General features: G+C 42.2%; 1 protein-coding gene across 7 annotated transcripts in view; it reads right to left on the bottom strand.

Annotated features, from left to right (window-relative positions):
* Nucleotides 1–1,293: 1,293 nt before the first annotated feature.
* Nucleotides 1,294–14,794, bottom strand: part of LOC115191847 (bifunctional UDP-N-acetylglucosamine 2-epimerase/N-acetylmannosamine kinase) — a 38,580-nt gene continuing 25,079 nt past the window's right edge. For all 7 annotated transcript variants that reach the window (XM_029749809.1, XM_029749811.1, XM_029749812.1 and 4 more), the window contains 6 exons: nt 12,694–12,907; nt 9,592–9,721; nt 8,892–9,113; nt 5,089–5,271; nt 4,742–4,861; nt 1,294–2,949 (listed from right to left, as the gene is read on the bottom strand). In XM_029749809.1, the coding sequence (XP_029605669.1) occupies nt 2,714–2,949; nt 4,742–4,861; nt 5,089–5,271; nt 8,892–9,113; nt 9,592–9,721; nt 12,694–12,907 (1,105 nt within the window). In that variant the 3' untranslated portion in view covers nt 1,294–2,713. The remainder of the gene's footprint in view (nt 2,950–4,741; nt 4,862–5,088; nt 5,272–8,891; nt 9,114–9,591; nt 9,722–12,693; nt 12,908–14,794) is intronic.

Below are 14,794 nucleotides of genomic sequence, written 5' to 3'. Positions count from 1 at the left end.
TGGGAATACTCCCATCATTAGGGCGAAGACCATCTCAACATATGCAGTATCTCAAATGTTTTTTTTTAACTTGATCAAAGCCACGCTGTTGGTTGGGAGGTGGCCAGTCAAAATGTGACATCTTTGAGCTTGAATCTGTTCAACAAATGAATGGCTTCATTAGTTATGTTCATATATATTTTGTGTAGCAACAAGCTACTGTGGATTTTATAAATGCAACGTCTATATCAAGAGTTGATCTGAAAATGTGGTTGGAGGCTCCGTGTGGAGGGTGTGACACAATGGCAGAGGCCGAATTGAGCTCCATACGCGTTGCAAAATAAATTTAGAAATCTGTTATTCAATTATTGCACCCGCGCTGCCAACAAGCGTCTGTGTTGCCAAGGGCTAAAATAGAAGTCAGTTCTCTTTCTGACAGATCACGCTGCAAGTCCTGCCTCTCCCATTTCATTGGTTTATAGAAGCAGGTACCCACGTGCCATCTCATTGGTTATACCCATGTGGGTGACAAAGACGAACGAGGTCAGTGGCAGTAATGCACCTAATTTATGAAAGTCAAGAGAAGAAAAAGCCTGGAAGGAAGAGAGATGACTAGAAACGATTCGGTTTACTGTTTGTGTGGATTAATTGGCGGAGTAGAGGACCTTGTGCATTTCAGGTAAAATAACTCAATCCCAGGACAAATTAGCTAGCAAATGCAAGCTAACTAGCTAAATTGCCATATGTTTAATGCTGTTCGACCTGTCCCCAAATTAATCTAATTGGTTGTTTTGATATTTTAACATGCGTGTCGTGATCGCGTTTGGGGTGGAGGGACAAAATACATTTATGCACGATGGTGCACGCGTGCAGCCGGTTTGGGTTCCGTGTTACAACAAAGGCATACATATTGTAAATAAGGTGTTTTTTCTTTACCAAGTAGATACCTGGTCATTTCTGTACAATGAAAGTGTAACTGTTTTGTGAACCTGATGTGATTCTAGAAAATCACACGACCGTGACCAAACAACTGGTGGTGGATCCTGTTTGCCAACTGGAGATGAAGCGCATGGGAAGAAATCAGTCATCCTGGTTTGCGGTGTCTCAATCACACCATCACCTGATTGTAGGCACTATGTACTGAGGTTCTCTGTAGCGCAGTTGGTTGGTAGAACTTGGAGCTTGCAACACCAGGATAGTTGATTCCATTCCAGGGAACACACATAGGTAATAGTGGCAGGTATATGTCACTCATCACAATCGGTGACAAGAAGTGTGTATGACATGGGAATGTGTATTGAATTAAGTGTTTAATGTACACAGCAGTATTGGGTTGAATACTAATTTTCCCTCAGGGACATTAAAGTTAAATCCTATGATGGAACAAACAGGCTGCCATTCCAACCAGCCCTGTTTACGATGTAGCCTAGTTCAACCACACCTAAAACGTCGAAGAGCATCGACTGAATCATATATCAATCCACCTTAAACTATTTTCTAGTGTGTGTTTAATGTGTAAAATGACCATTGCATTGATAGGTCACAAAGTACCCAGGTGAAGTCAAATAAAATAGCTTCAGTATCTAAGACTGCACTATTGTAAAGTGGTTGTTCCACTGGATATCATAAGGTGAATGCACCAATTTGTAAGTCGCTCTGGATAAGAGCGTCTGCTAAATGACGTAAATGTAAATGTAAGACATGATCAAAAACAGGAATACACAACTGGGATAATAACGTGACTGATTCGTATACTGTAATCTCTTCAAATATGATAAGGCAAAAAAAGGTGTGCATAAAACAAAAAAGAATGATAATGAAGACAAGTGATTTGGCAGCACACCGTCAATTGAAGCACACAGTCAAGCCAACTATGACATGCATAGCCTTGGCACGTCATTTGAGGGTAGGTCGTAACTGCGATCCTAGAGAAGGTAGACCTTGGGTCAGACAAATACATATACTGTTAATGCAACATGCTGCTTTCATAGCGTGGCTTAAAAAAAAAAAACATCTTGTACGTTTAGAATTGAGAAGTAACAAAAACCATGGAATTATGAGGGTCAAAATATGGTCATGTAGTACAAGCATAAATGAATGTGAATGATCCTTATTTGGTCACAGCTTTTGAAATCTTTTGTCTGGACACACCCAGCCATTCACTGGTACTGTACTCATGACTATATAGGCTGTTATATGTATTCACACACACACACACACACACACACACACACACACAACTATTTCAGTACTGTCATTTATAGTACTACCATTTAAGTACTGTATTAGGCATTTCACCCGCTGTAGAAATTATATGTTGACATTGAAATTAGTTAGTCTATCCCTGAAGAAACCTTTGGAAAATACACATTACTTGTCATTGTCTGACTGTAATAAATTATCGCCAATGGTTCGTCCAATAGAAGGTGTGATAGCTAGAAGAGAATATCAGATTGTCCCATCTGGGACAGTAGTATAGATGTATGTCCTATTGGGCGGATCTATCTGTAGATCCTACCTTCTATCTTAGCCATTTCTATTTGCTAATAGCAAGTTCATCTTTCTACACTAGGGAATTGCAAGATATGGCCCTCCTCCTTTGGGGACCAATTAAATGAAAACTAGAACTTGGCAACTGACCAATGTTCTTAATAGATGGGCCTGGTTGTGTAGTCCAGTACCGTCATGTTCTTAATAGATGGGCCTGGTTGTGTAGTCCAGCACCGTCATTTTCTTAATAGATGCGCCTGGTTGTGTAGTCCAGCACCATGCTAGCGGCCCCCAGCAGGGCGGGCTCTTCGAGGTCGGATGTCAGGACCTGGATGTTCTGGGCCGAGGTGAGGGCTCTCTGACCTATGACCTGCTGGACAGGAGCCTGGTAGTGGGCGGCCAGCACCCCCGACAGGATGACCAGGGAGGGGTTGACCATGTGAAGGATGTTGACGATGCCCACTCCAAGGGCCATGCCAGCTGAGGAGGAAATGGGGAGAGGGGTTAGCGATAAAATACAGGATGGCTTTCATAGAGATGGCACAATGATTCGAACTGGGTCTACTATGATGTCAATGTCACATTTGGTAACATTTGATACCTTGTTGTCATGTATCATAATTCAGATAGTAAATTAAAACGATGGTGGGAGGAAAGTGGTTTATGAAATGCATTTGACCAGGTTAGTCATTGAAGGAAAATAAATGTACAATACCTAGGGAGTCTACACCCCCTTGAACTCTTCACATTTTGTTGCGTTACAAAGTGGGATTGAAATGGATTGAATTGTAATTTCTGGTCATTGATCTATACAAATTACTCCATAATGTCAAAGTGAAAAGAAAAGTACACATTTTTACAAATGAATAACAATTTAAATAACTAAAAGTAATTGCACAATATTCATTCCCTTTGTTTAGGCAAGCCTAAATTAGTTCAGAAGTTACATTTGTTATATGGACTCACAGTGTCACATAATAGGGCTTGACATGATTTCTGGATGACTACCTCTCTCCCCCATATATACAACATCTAAGGTCCTTCAGTCAAGGATTGAATTTCAAGCACAGATTAATCTACAGAGACCAGGGAGCTTTTCGAATGCCTCAAAGAAGGGCAGTGACTGGTAGATGACTAACTAACAAATATGACATTGATTATCTCTTTAAGCAAGGTCAAGTTAATAATTATGCTGTGGGTGAGGTATTAAACCACCTAGACACATCAAAGATGCAGTAGTGCTTCTGAACTGAGCTGCAGGACAGGAAGGAAACTGCTTAGAGACGTCACCATGAGGCCATTGGTGATTTTAAAAACAGAGTTCAATGGCTGTGATGGGAGTAAAACTGAACATTGTAGTGACTCCACAATAATGGCCTAAATGACAGTGAAAAGAAACATACTAATATACAGAATAAAAGTATTCCAAAACATGCATCCTGTATGCAACAAGGTACTAAAGTAATACTGCAAAAAAAAAAAAACATATGCAAAGCCTTATGTTTGGGGTAAATCCAACAACACGTCACTGTGTAATTGCCTGCTTATTTATAAGCATGGTGGTGGCTGCATCATGGTATGGGTATGCTTGACATCGGCAAATACTGGGGAGTTTTACAAGGTGAAAAGAAACAGGATGGAGCAAGGCGCAGCCAAAATTCTAGAGGAAAAACTGATTCAGTGTGCTTTACACCAGACACTGGGAGAGGAATTCACCTTTCAGCAGGACAATGACCTACACTGGAGTTGCTTACAAAGAACACAGTGAATGCTCCTGAGTGGCCAAGTTACAACTGACTTAAAATCTGTTTGAAAATCTATAGCAAGACTTGAAAATGGCTGTCTAGCGATGATCCCAAAAAACCTTGGCAGAGCTTGAAGAATTAAAAAAGAAAAAGAAAATGGCCAAATATTGCACAATCCAGGTGTGCAAAGCTCTTAGGAGACTTACCCAAGAAGACTCACAGCTGTAATCACTGCCAAAAGTATCCCTAACATGTATTGACTACTGGGGGTGAATACTTATCTAATGAAGGTATATTAGTGCTTTATGTTTCATTCATCTTTTTTTATGTTTTCATTTTTCTTCCACTTTAAGAGTATTTTGTGTAGATCATTGACAACATAAAATGTAATACCACTTTGTAACAATAAAATGTGAATAAATCCAAGGGGGGTGTAGACTTTCTATGGGCAAGGTATTACTTTAACTTATGAAGGAGTAGGTCTGATTTAAGGTGATGTTCAACCAACATAAGGAGTGTGGACCCACCTGTTCTGAGGACAGCTTCAGCCTTGCGGTTGCCCAGGCGGGCTGCGTTGATGAGGTGGATGGCGCTGACGGACTCAGCCTTCTTCAGATCCACCATCCCGTCCACCTCCAGCAGTTCCTCTAGGGAACCAAACAGACATGGGCCAGGGGTCGAATCAACATCTCTTTTTTCACAAGACAAAGACATGTTGCTTTAAGCTTTGCATCCCTCCCTGGTGAAGACTGACACCCAATGTGTTCCAATGAACAAGTGCCTGGTTCAATGCATTATAACCACCATGCATTGGGCCTCTTGGTTTTAAGTAAAGGATTACAAAACAATCTCATTAAGAAGTGTTCTAACTAACCGTCATGGAGCCTCTTGGCTTCTTTCTGCAGGGCCATGCCTGATGCGTAGGCCTCGATGCAGCCACGGCTGCCACACATGCACTCCGGCCCGTCCAGAGACACCATAATGTGGCCCAGCTCAGCCGCGCAGAACGTACTGCCGTGGATCAGCTCGTTGTGCTGGATGATGCCCCCGCCGATGCCTGTTCACAAAACAAACAGAATGGTTAGTGTGCCACCGCCGATGTCGGTGTGGCTTCGCGATCAGCACGACTACCTTATTCGTTTGGTGTCCTTTGTTAGCAAGGTTAAGTTACCCCTATAGTGACAAATGTTGTTTTGATAGCTACGCATGATGCGTAGCTATACGAATTGTGGCGTACAGCAGGTCAGCCACCAGGGGGAGACTCGTCGAGGCCTGGTGGCAGACGGAGTCTACATCACGAGGCGATGGCTCCCTCTGCTGGACGTGCCAGGTCTCGGCGGGCTCTCCGGCCAGGACTAATTGGGGCTGATTGTGGTTGGTGGGTAATCAAGGGCCGAAGGGCAGCACACAAGGGAAGGGACTAGGGGAAGAAAGGTGACTTCCGCATAGTTGGAGATGGTGCCTGAGCTAAAAGGAGTTCAGTTTTTGTGCCCGACAGGATACAGCAAGACCCGGAGCACAGAAGACGGTATCCCGGAGAGGGTCTCATGGGGGAGACTTATCCTTTTCTTTTGATTCATTATTTAAATAAACACCCTTGAAACCGAGCTAATCCTACTCTGTCCGTGTCTGATCTGTGTAAACGTCCTGACCAAACCCCTCGGTCTGCCACAGTATCTACGCTGGCATGAACGAGCAAGCCTTATGTTGTGACTCACAGAAGAACTAACGTGTGGTGTATCTTGTGCACCAGCTTGATGATGGCTAACATTAGCTAGCTGACTAATTAGCGAGCTATTCAGTTAATTGTTATGTTTGTTCTGTCTTGGAAAAGAGATGTTAATCTCAATGAGAAAAAACCTGTATAAATAAAAGGTCAAATAAAAAAAAGACAAACCGGGGCGTAGGTTTAACATTTAATTAGATACTTCAGCTAGCAATACAATGGTAGAGCAACGTAGCAATCAAAACTTAATTTGTCACTATGGGCGACGGAATTCTGCTAAGAACGGATCCTGTGCAAAGCAGGATGAGCCATGATCATTGGGTCACTACACCTGTTCAGAAGTCCAGAGACATATTTTGAGAGAGTGCGATCAGATTTTAGAACGGATGCCATGTTAGGGTCTTTATTCTCTACATTTTGGAGATGTAACGCAAGAGCGCCTCCAACAATTCCCTCTATGAAATGACCGGCTGTAAACATGCGAAACAGAGGGAATTTTTACGTTTTTATTGATTAACATCTGTATCCAAGTCTGTCATGTGTTGTGGTGTCAACAAATTGCATATCAGCTTTCACTGGACATATTCATTAGTTTTCCCATTCCTATCAGAAATAAACAGCACGGAAGCGTCAATTATAACCTAGCAACGGCTATGGAGGAGAAAGTGGCGCTCTCCGGAACGTTCAGACAGAAACCGCATTGGCCCAACTCTAGATATGACTGGTTAAGTGTAAGTAATTAAAATGACCAATATTTGTATTTATTTTGTATGTATTAGTTGTTCTCTATTGCTCCTCTTTTGTTCCTCAAGCAAGAAAGGAGGCCAACGACATCACGGAAAGCCATCAGACCAATTCCTTGAATGCCCTACTCTGAGGTTTGCAGTGGTCTGAAACACACTATTTTGCTCAAAATGTATTGTTTTACCCTTTAGTGTGTACACATAACTGTATTTATACTTGGGATGTCGCTGGAGGACGTCCAATGTGTTTCGGCAAAAAAGTCATAAGAGTTTACAGTCATCATCCAGGGTATGAAATGTAACGATATGCCACATTTCCTGTCAACGTGCCAAGGACCAACCAGAACGTGGAACTTGACTATAGAAAACCATACTATTGTTGTCTGACATGAAAGAAGATAGAGGCATGGAAAGAATGTCACCATGCAGGTTTGCAGACAGTAGAAACGTTTCAAACCCCAAACAATTATGCGCTAAAAAAAACACTCAGATGTGAAGCAAACAGAAAATTGTTGACAAGGGTGAGTTATTTTTTTGTCAGTGAAATAGATTATCCGACAAATGGCGATTCAGGATTTACCCACTAGGACTTACCCTATAGGTACCAACCTGTTCAGGTTTACCTTCTGGGACTTACCATCTACCACAAAGCTACGACCGGTCGTTACACAATGGGCCTACCGAATTAAAACGCAGGCTCTCCAGGTCCGTATCCTATAATGTTCAGCCTACGATTCTCATCTCCCCAAGATGTCAAAATGAGTGGAAACAGATATAGGAACTTGCCTACCTTGTTTGTTGCCAGCTCTGCTCCACTGCTCTGGAGTCTTTGGTTTGACTACAAATCGTGGTGAACCCTGCTCGCAGCGCCATCTGTTAGGTTCTAAAGTAAATAACTCACGGACACTAGAGATGCTTAACTAAGTTGAATTCTTCCCAAAGGGTCGACACAGCTGTATTCAGACAAAGATATGTTTCTACCACTACAAGTATATATCCACTCCACTTTAGGCACTCCTCCTCCTCTCCAATCCTTACATCTATCTTATGGTTCCACAGGAAGAGGGTAACAGGATAATGAACCATACTTTCTCCCTTCAGGGGATCTGACCTGACCTCAAACCCTCCTTCGCCTAATTCACAGATGTCCATCCGCTTCCCCTCTAGCAATCCTGTGACCTCCTCCCGTCCACCCAACACATTCCAAAGCCATCTGTCTTTCTACAGAGAACCATTAACCTCTGAAATAAAAACCAGTCTCTTCCACTCCTTTATATACTATGCTTATGCGTATAACAATGTTCAAAGTTTACCCAGAATCCAACATCTTTTTGGCATGTATATGTAACCGGTGTGAAATGGTTAGCTAGTTAGCGGGGTGTGCGCTAATAGTGTTTCAATGGGTGATGTAACTTTGCTCTGAGACCTTGAAGTAGTTGTTTCCCTTGCTCTGCAAGGGCCGCGGCTTTTGTTGAGCGATAGGTAACAATGCTTCTTGGGAGGCAGATGTGTGCAGAGGGTCCCTGGTTCGAGGCCAGGTAGGGACGAGGAAAGGGAAAAAATATAGCCTATTGATCGAATAACCAGGTGTCTCAACTTTAAGCTTTAATTAAGCTGTCATTAACCTATGGTTTACACATAAGCACTGCCTTAAGAGATTATATACAAGCATGTGCTTTCATCTTTGCAATCGTTTCCAATGCCTCATGCCATGTAGATTAAAATGTCATTGTCCTCAGGAAAAGTTCTCAAGTGAACCAATTAGACATATTAATAGTATCAGTAGCGTTGTCAAAACATGGTTACGGTGAGGTCTTTTCTTTTAGTCTCACACTTTTGTAAAACTAAATGGTTTGCAAATGCCTCAACAACAATCCCTCATTCAATAGGGGTAGCCGTGGAGGACTGTTTCAGGACACAAATCCAGTTTTTCCAATACCTTTTCAATCCACTCAAAATGAAAAAGGCACTGACTGACATCCGATTGCCTCGTTTCGATTGGTCTGTTATGCACTCGATCCACCCATACTGTCATTGTTTACTATCCATCTCATCTCACGCCATTATGGGTGTGGAATGAATTCTCAACCTTTACTTACCATAACCTTTTTTTTTTACAATGACAGTCATGTATATTTCATAGAAATACAATGAACAGAAAATGAATGACCAGAGTGAATCATTCCATTCCCATGGTGGCAATATTACCTGTTCCAGTGATGATGGTGACAAAGTTCTCCACTCCTTTACCGTGGCCAAACTTCTTCTCTGCCAGGGCGGCACAGTTGCCGTCGTTATCGACCCAGACGGGCAGGTGGAGGGCGTCAGAGATGGGGGTGCGGATGTCGATGGAGCTCCACTCCTGGATCAGCTTGGTGGAGTGGAGGATCACACCCTCCTGGGGGTTCACTCTGCCCCCTGTCGACACACCTGAGGGGGGAGATTGCAAGAGAATCAGATACTGTCAAACTAGGGGTATTTTCCTACTTGCTACAGACCACTTCTTTAGTGAGGAAAAATGTACTTACTACGACTGTGATGTGGTTGTCTCACCTAGCTACCATAAGACGAATGCACTAAGTCGCTCTGGATAAGATTGTCTGCGAAATTACTCAAATGTAAAAATTATTATATAGTGAGAAAACTAGGGTCTATGCAGACTTTGAAGCGTATTTATTGTCGTTGAGCACAAATAATTGGGGCAAGATATTGTGACGTTTTACGTTTTTTAAAAACATTTAATAAAGTTCAGTTATTTGACACATGCTCAAGAACAGTGAAATGGTTCAATTGCAAGCCCCACCCAACAAGTGCTTCTTGACAGATTCGCATAAGAAAATGCTGCCGTATTCAAGTGCAAATCAAAACATAAAAAGGGACATTTCATGATTGAGAGAAAGCCACATACCCACTCCCAGAATCCGGCAGTTGAGATGAACAGCATCAATGACTGCCTCCGTACACATCTTCAGTATCAGCTCCATCCTCGTCTCATAGGTTTTGGGGTTCGCCTGGGTGTACTTCTTCACCATCTTACCCTACAATTAAAAATACGTATAAAATCAGACCAATACAATAATATTTAAAATAAAATGTTCTGTAAAAATTAAAATGTTATTTAATTGTTGCCCATATATAAAATAATAAAGTATATGCCATTTAGGGGACAATTTGTTCCGAAGCAACTTAGTCATTCTTGTATGCATCACCATTGGTGGCCCCAGCAGAGCTCTAACCCACAACCATACAAGTGCCTTGCTCTACCAACTGAGCCACAGAGAACCACAAAGTTTTAAATTGTTGCCCACAAATATATTTCATGCAGATCAATCCACTTGTTCAACACAATCAACCCATAAGCACATTTGGTACATTATTTAATAAAGGAAGGCCACACAAGCAGTGGAAAACACAATGTGTTGGTTGACAAGTCAGTGCTTGTCTGTCGTCAGCGATTTAATCAGCGTCTCAGAAGAATGCTATAACTGACAGCCACTTTCATCTGAGCGGCAGATGTTCGTGGTGGTTCTCACGTAAAGTCAAATCTTAAATTACAAATGGGGCCTAATCAAATAGAAAATGTGTGTTTAAGACGACTTCCGTTGGTTGACTGTTGACATTCTATTCTCCAACTTCAGAACTAATGGTTAGAAGATGACTTCTCACTGTTGACATTTGTGTTCAACTCCAACTTACTCACTGACGAAAAGACGTTTTAGACAATACACATGCCCGTGACAAATAATAAATTACATTTCTATAGCGCTTTTCATCACCTGAAACCACTTACAAAAGCAAAAAATAAACAAGCAATACATCATGAGTAGCCTAGCTATAGTTAGGTCAACCAATAGAGGCCAAGTCTTTGAGTGCATGCATCCTCCAAAGATGGAGAGGCACAGTTCATGGCTTGATCAGAGGAAGGTGGGTCAGGGTAAAAAAGGCTACAGATGGTATAGGCCTCGGGCTTATTCCATGAGAAGTGCAACGTCACAAAATATGCGAAGGTCTAGAACAGATTGTACATCACGCCACCTTGGTATGGTACAGTTGAAGTCGGAAGTGTACATACACCTTAGCCAAATACATTTAAACTCAGTTCTTCACAATTCCTGACATTTAATCCTTGTAAAAATGACCTGTCTTAGGTCAGTTAGGATCACCACTTTATTTTAAGAATGTGAAATGTCAGAATAATAGTAGAGAGAATTATTAATTTCAGCTTTTATTTCTTTCATCACATTCCCAGTGGGTCAGAAGTTTACATACACTCAATTAGTATTTGGCAGCATTGCCTTAAACAATTTCAACATGGGTCAAACGTTTCGGGTAGCCTTCTACAAGCTTCCCACATAAGGTTGGGTGAATTTTGGCCCATTCCTCCTAACAGAGCTGGAGTAACTGAGTCAGGTTTGTATGCCTCCTTGCTCGCACACGCCTTTTCAGTTCTGCCCACAAATTTTATATAGGTTTGAGGTCAGGGCGTTGTGATGGCCACTCCAATACCTTGACTTTGCTGTCCTTAAGCCATTTTGCCACAACTTTGGAAGTATGCTTGGGGTCATTGTCCATTTGGAAGACCCATTTGCGACCAAGCTTTAACTTCCTAACTGATGTCTTAAGATGTTGCTTCAATATATCCACATAATTTTCCTTCCTCATAACGCCATCTATTTTGTGAAGTGCACCAGTCCCTCCTGCAGCAAAGCACCCCCACAACATGATGCTGCCACCCCCGTGCTTCACGGTTGGGATGGTGTTCTTCGGCTTGCAAGCCTCCCCTTTTTCCTCCAAACATAACGATGGCCATTATGGCCAAACAGTTCTATTTTTGTTTCATCAGACCAGAGGACATTTCTCTAAAAAGTACAATCTTTGTCCCCATGTGCAGTTGCAATCCGTAGTCTGGCTTTTTTATGGCGGTTTTGGAGCAGTGGCTTCTTCTTTGCTGAGCGACCTTTCAGGTTATGTTGATATAGGACTCGTTTACTATGGATATAGATACTTTTGTACCTGTTTCCTCCAGCATCTTCACAAGGTCCTTTGCTGTTGTTCTGGGATTGATTTGCACTTTTCACACCAAAGTAACTTAATCTCTAGGAGACAGAACGCGTCTCCTTCCTGAGCGGTATGACGGCTGCGTGGTCCCATGGTGTTTATACTTGCGTACTATTGTTTGTACAGATTAATGTGGTATCTTCAGGCATTTGGAAATTGCTCCCAAGGATGAACCAGACTTGTCTACAATTCTTTTTCTGAGGTCTTGGCTAATTTCTTTTGATTTGCCCATGATGTCATGCAAAGAGGCACTGAGTTTGAAGGAAGGCCTTGAAATACATCCACAGGTACACCTCCAATTGACTCAAATGATGTCAATTAGCCTATCAGAAGCTTCTAAAGCCATGACATCATTTTCTAGAATTTTCCAAGCTCTTTAAAGGCACAGTCAACTTAGTGTATGTATGTAAACTTCTGACCCACAGGAATTGTGATACAGTGAATTATAAGTGAAATAATCTGTCTGTAAACAATTGTTGGAAAAATTACTTGTGTCAAGCACAAAGTAGATGCCCTAACCGACTTGCCAAAACTACAGTTTGTTATCAAGAAATTTGTGGAGTGGTTGAAAAATTTGTTTTAATGACTCCAACCTAAGTGTATGTAAACTTCCGACTTCAACTGTACATCATCTTTTTATCTGCAACTTTTCTAGTTCCATCTTTGGTGGTTATGGGTATTCATCACTATCCATCACAAACCTGAACTAGTTGGGTGTAGAGGGATAATGAACACACATGGATGGTTAGATAGAAATCTTGGAAGCACACGGCAGTGTGAGAATAGATGGATAGTGTAATGTACTGTATGTTTATTTTGCTGATGTACAACCAGGAAGATGATTTATGGTTTTAACCAATCACGACGAATAAGATGAATAATAATAAATCTAACATGCGGTGTAACCCCCACCTCACACACCCCCCTCTCCAACCCACCCCTACCACCGTACCCTCATGCTGACGATGGCCACGCGGAGGTTGGTCCCCCCCAGGTCGACGGCTAGGGCGCTCTGAGTCTCCAGGATGTGGTCGATGTCCTGGGAGATGTCCCACTCCTTGACGGGGGGGAAGCAGAAGGTCTTCTGCAGCGGCTCATCAAGGTCGATGGTCTGCAGGAACTTCAGGATGCGAGGCACCGCGTTCCCGTCGCCGTAGATCTTCGAGCTGAGGGGGGATTCCACAGGATGAAGAGGGGAATTTTAGTGAGATTTCAGTTCTATGAAAAATTGCAATTTTGATGGCTACTATAAAAATAGAGGATTTTAGCTTTTAGACCAAATCTCAGTTATAAGAAACAATGAAAGAGCCAATGCTGCCGCAAAGAAATTAATATTTTTTAAATTTTTATTAAAGGTATAAGAAGATGTCTTAAAGGATGACTGCACTGATTTGGCCTCGTTTTGAAGATTGCTCATTAAGAAATGCTAGCGGCCATGACTGAAGCCGAATGAGAGTTGTGGTTTGATGTGGGTGTGATATGTTTGCATATTATAAACTGGTTGGTTCGAGCCCCGAATGCTGATTGGCTGACAGCCGTGGTATATCAGATCATATACCACGGGTATGACAAAACATGTATTTTTACTGCTCTAATTATGTTGGTAACCAGTTTATAATAGCAATAAGGCACCTCATTGGTTTGTGGTATATGGCCAATATACCACGGCTAAAGGCTGTATCCAGGCACTCGGCGTTGCGTCGCGCTTAAGAACAGCCTTTAGCCGTGGTATATTGGCCATATACCGCACCCCCTCAGGCCATATTGCTTAATTGTACCGTGGCAGGTACTGTTGTTTGTCCCTCCCGAGTCACCGTAGCAACAACATAGCCACTTCCTCAAAATATTTAAATAGTCAGAATTAATCTGTAATCAAGAAATCTGTAATTGATTTAGAAGTTTTTGCAGAGAAGGTCTTAGTCGCGCAACTTGACATCTAGCTAAGATGCTTGGTGCAGTATTTCTCAAGTAAACAAAATGTGCATGATAGATTCTCTGCTGTGCACTGACTAGTTTATCGAGTGGCTAGGCGCTCGGGACTGACTTCTGAGAACAACAACACGTCTACAACTTCATCATCTGCAAGCTGTCAAACTATGGTAAATAAAGCACAAGCTACACGCTGTTTATCAGTGCCTTAAAAAAAATCACTTGCTAGCTAGCTAAGTTCCAACTCTGTGTTTGTCAATGAAGCTAGAAAATAGTAGCCGTCAGGCACATTGAACAGCCAGGCCACAATCAGCTTATCAAGTCACTGGCGAGGTTTTGCTTTTTACAACTTTCTCACCATTACCAGAGTGTGCCTGTCTGGCAGTGTTTAATAGGGAATGATGTTACAAAACAGGTTCTGGGGGGGACACTATGCTTACGAATTGGTTTAAGAATATTGACAAGTTCCAGTTGGGATAGAAGTGCACTCTGTCTCAATTCTAATTTTGGCCAAATAAGTGGAAGACTCAAGTGATTGACACTAAGAAACACATCAGCAAGTGACCACACCATAAAAGGGCTTAGGGCAGAGGGTTATTTCGACATAACATTGGCGACATGTTCTCTTACGTAAACAAGTCTGAGGTGCTGAGTAACGGGCAGGCCTGTCTCACTGTCTGGAGGTTCTGGCTGCTACGATTGGATAGAGCGCAATCAGCACTACTGTTTCTTTTCTGTTAGTGGGCACTGGGCAAGATCGTAATCCATCCCCAAGTATGTCGTGACAAACACAGTTTTGGACGAGACTGACTTTGACCAAAATGATCCTATTTTACACTTTGTAATCAATTTTGACACTAGACTGAATGTTCGACTCGTATCGATGCCACATAGGCTGTTTAAAACCAAATACGTTGGTTCTAAGGGGCAGTTGACTAAAGTTCAGTTCAGAGTTTCTGTAATACACACTTTCCAGTGTTCTATTTGTGACACTCAAGGTGCAGGTTGATGGTCACTAGACTTGATACTCCCCTAGCTCCACAATGAAATAGGGTGCAGGCCAGGCAGCAGGCTGTTAGCCAGCCTGCCAGCTTAGTGGAGTCTGCCACTAGCACAGTCAGTGT

The sequence above is a fragment of the Salmo trutta genome, chromosome 4 (assembly GCF_901001165.1).
Source record: "Salmo trutta chromosome 4, fSalTru1.1, whole genome shotgun sequence".
Lineage (NCBI taxonomy): Eukaryota > Metazoa > Chordata > Actinopteri > Salmoniformes > Salmonidae > Salmo > Salmo trutta.
The sequence above is the reverse complement of the archived record's forward strand: the minus strand, read 5'-3'. Positions and strand labels throughout refer to the sequence as shown.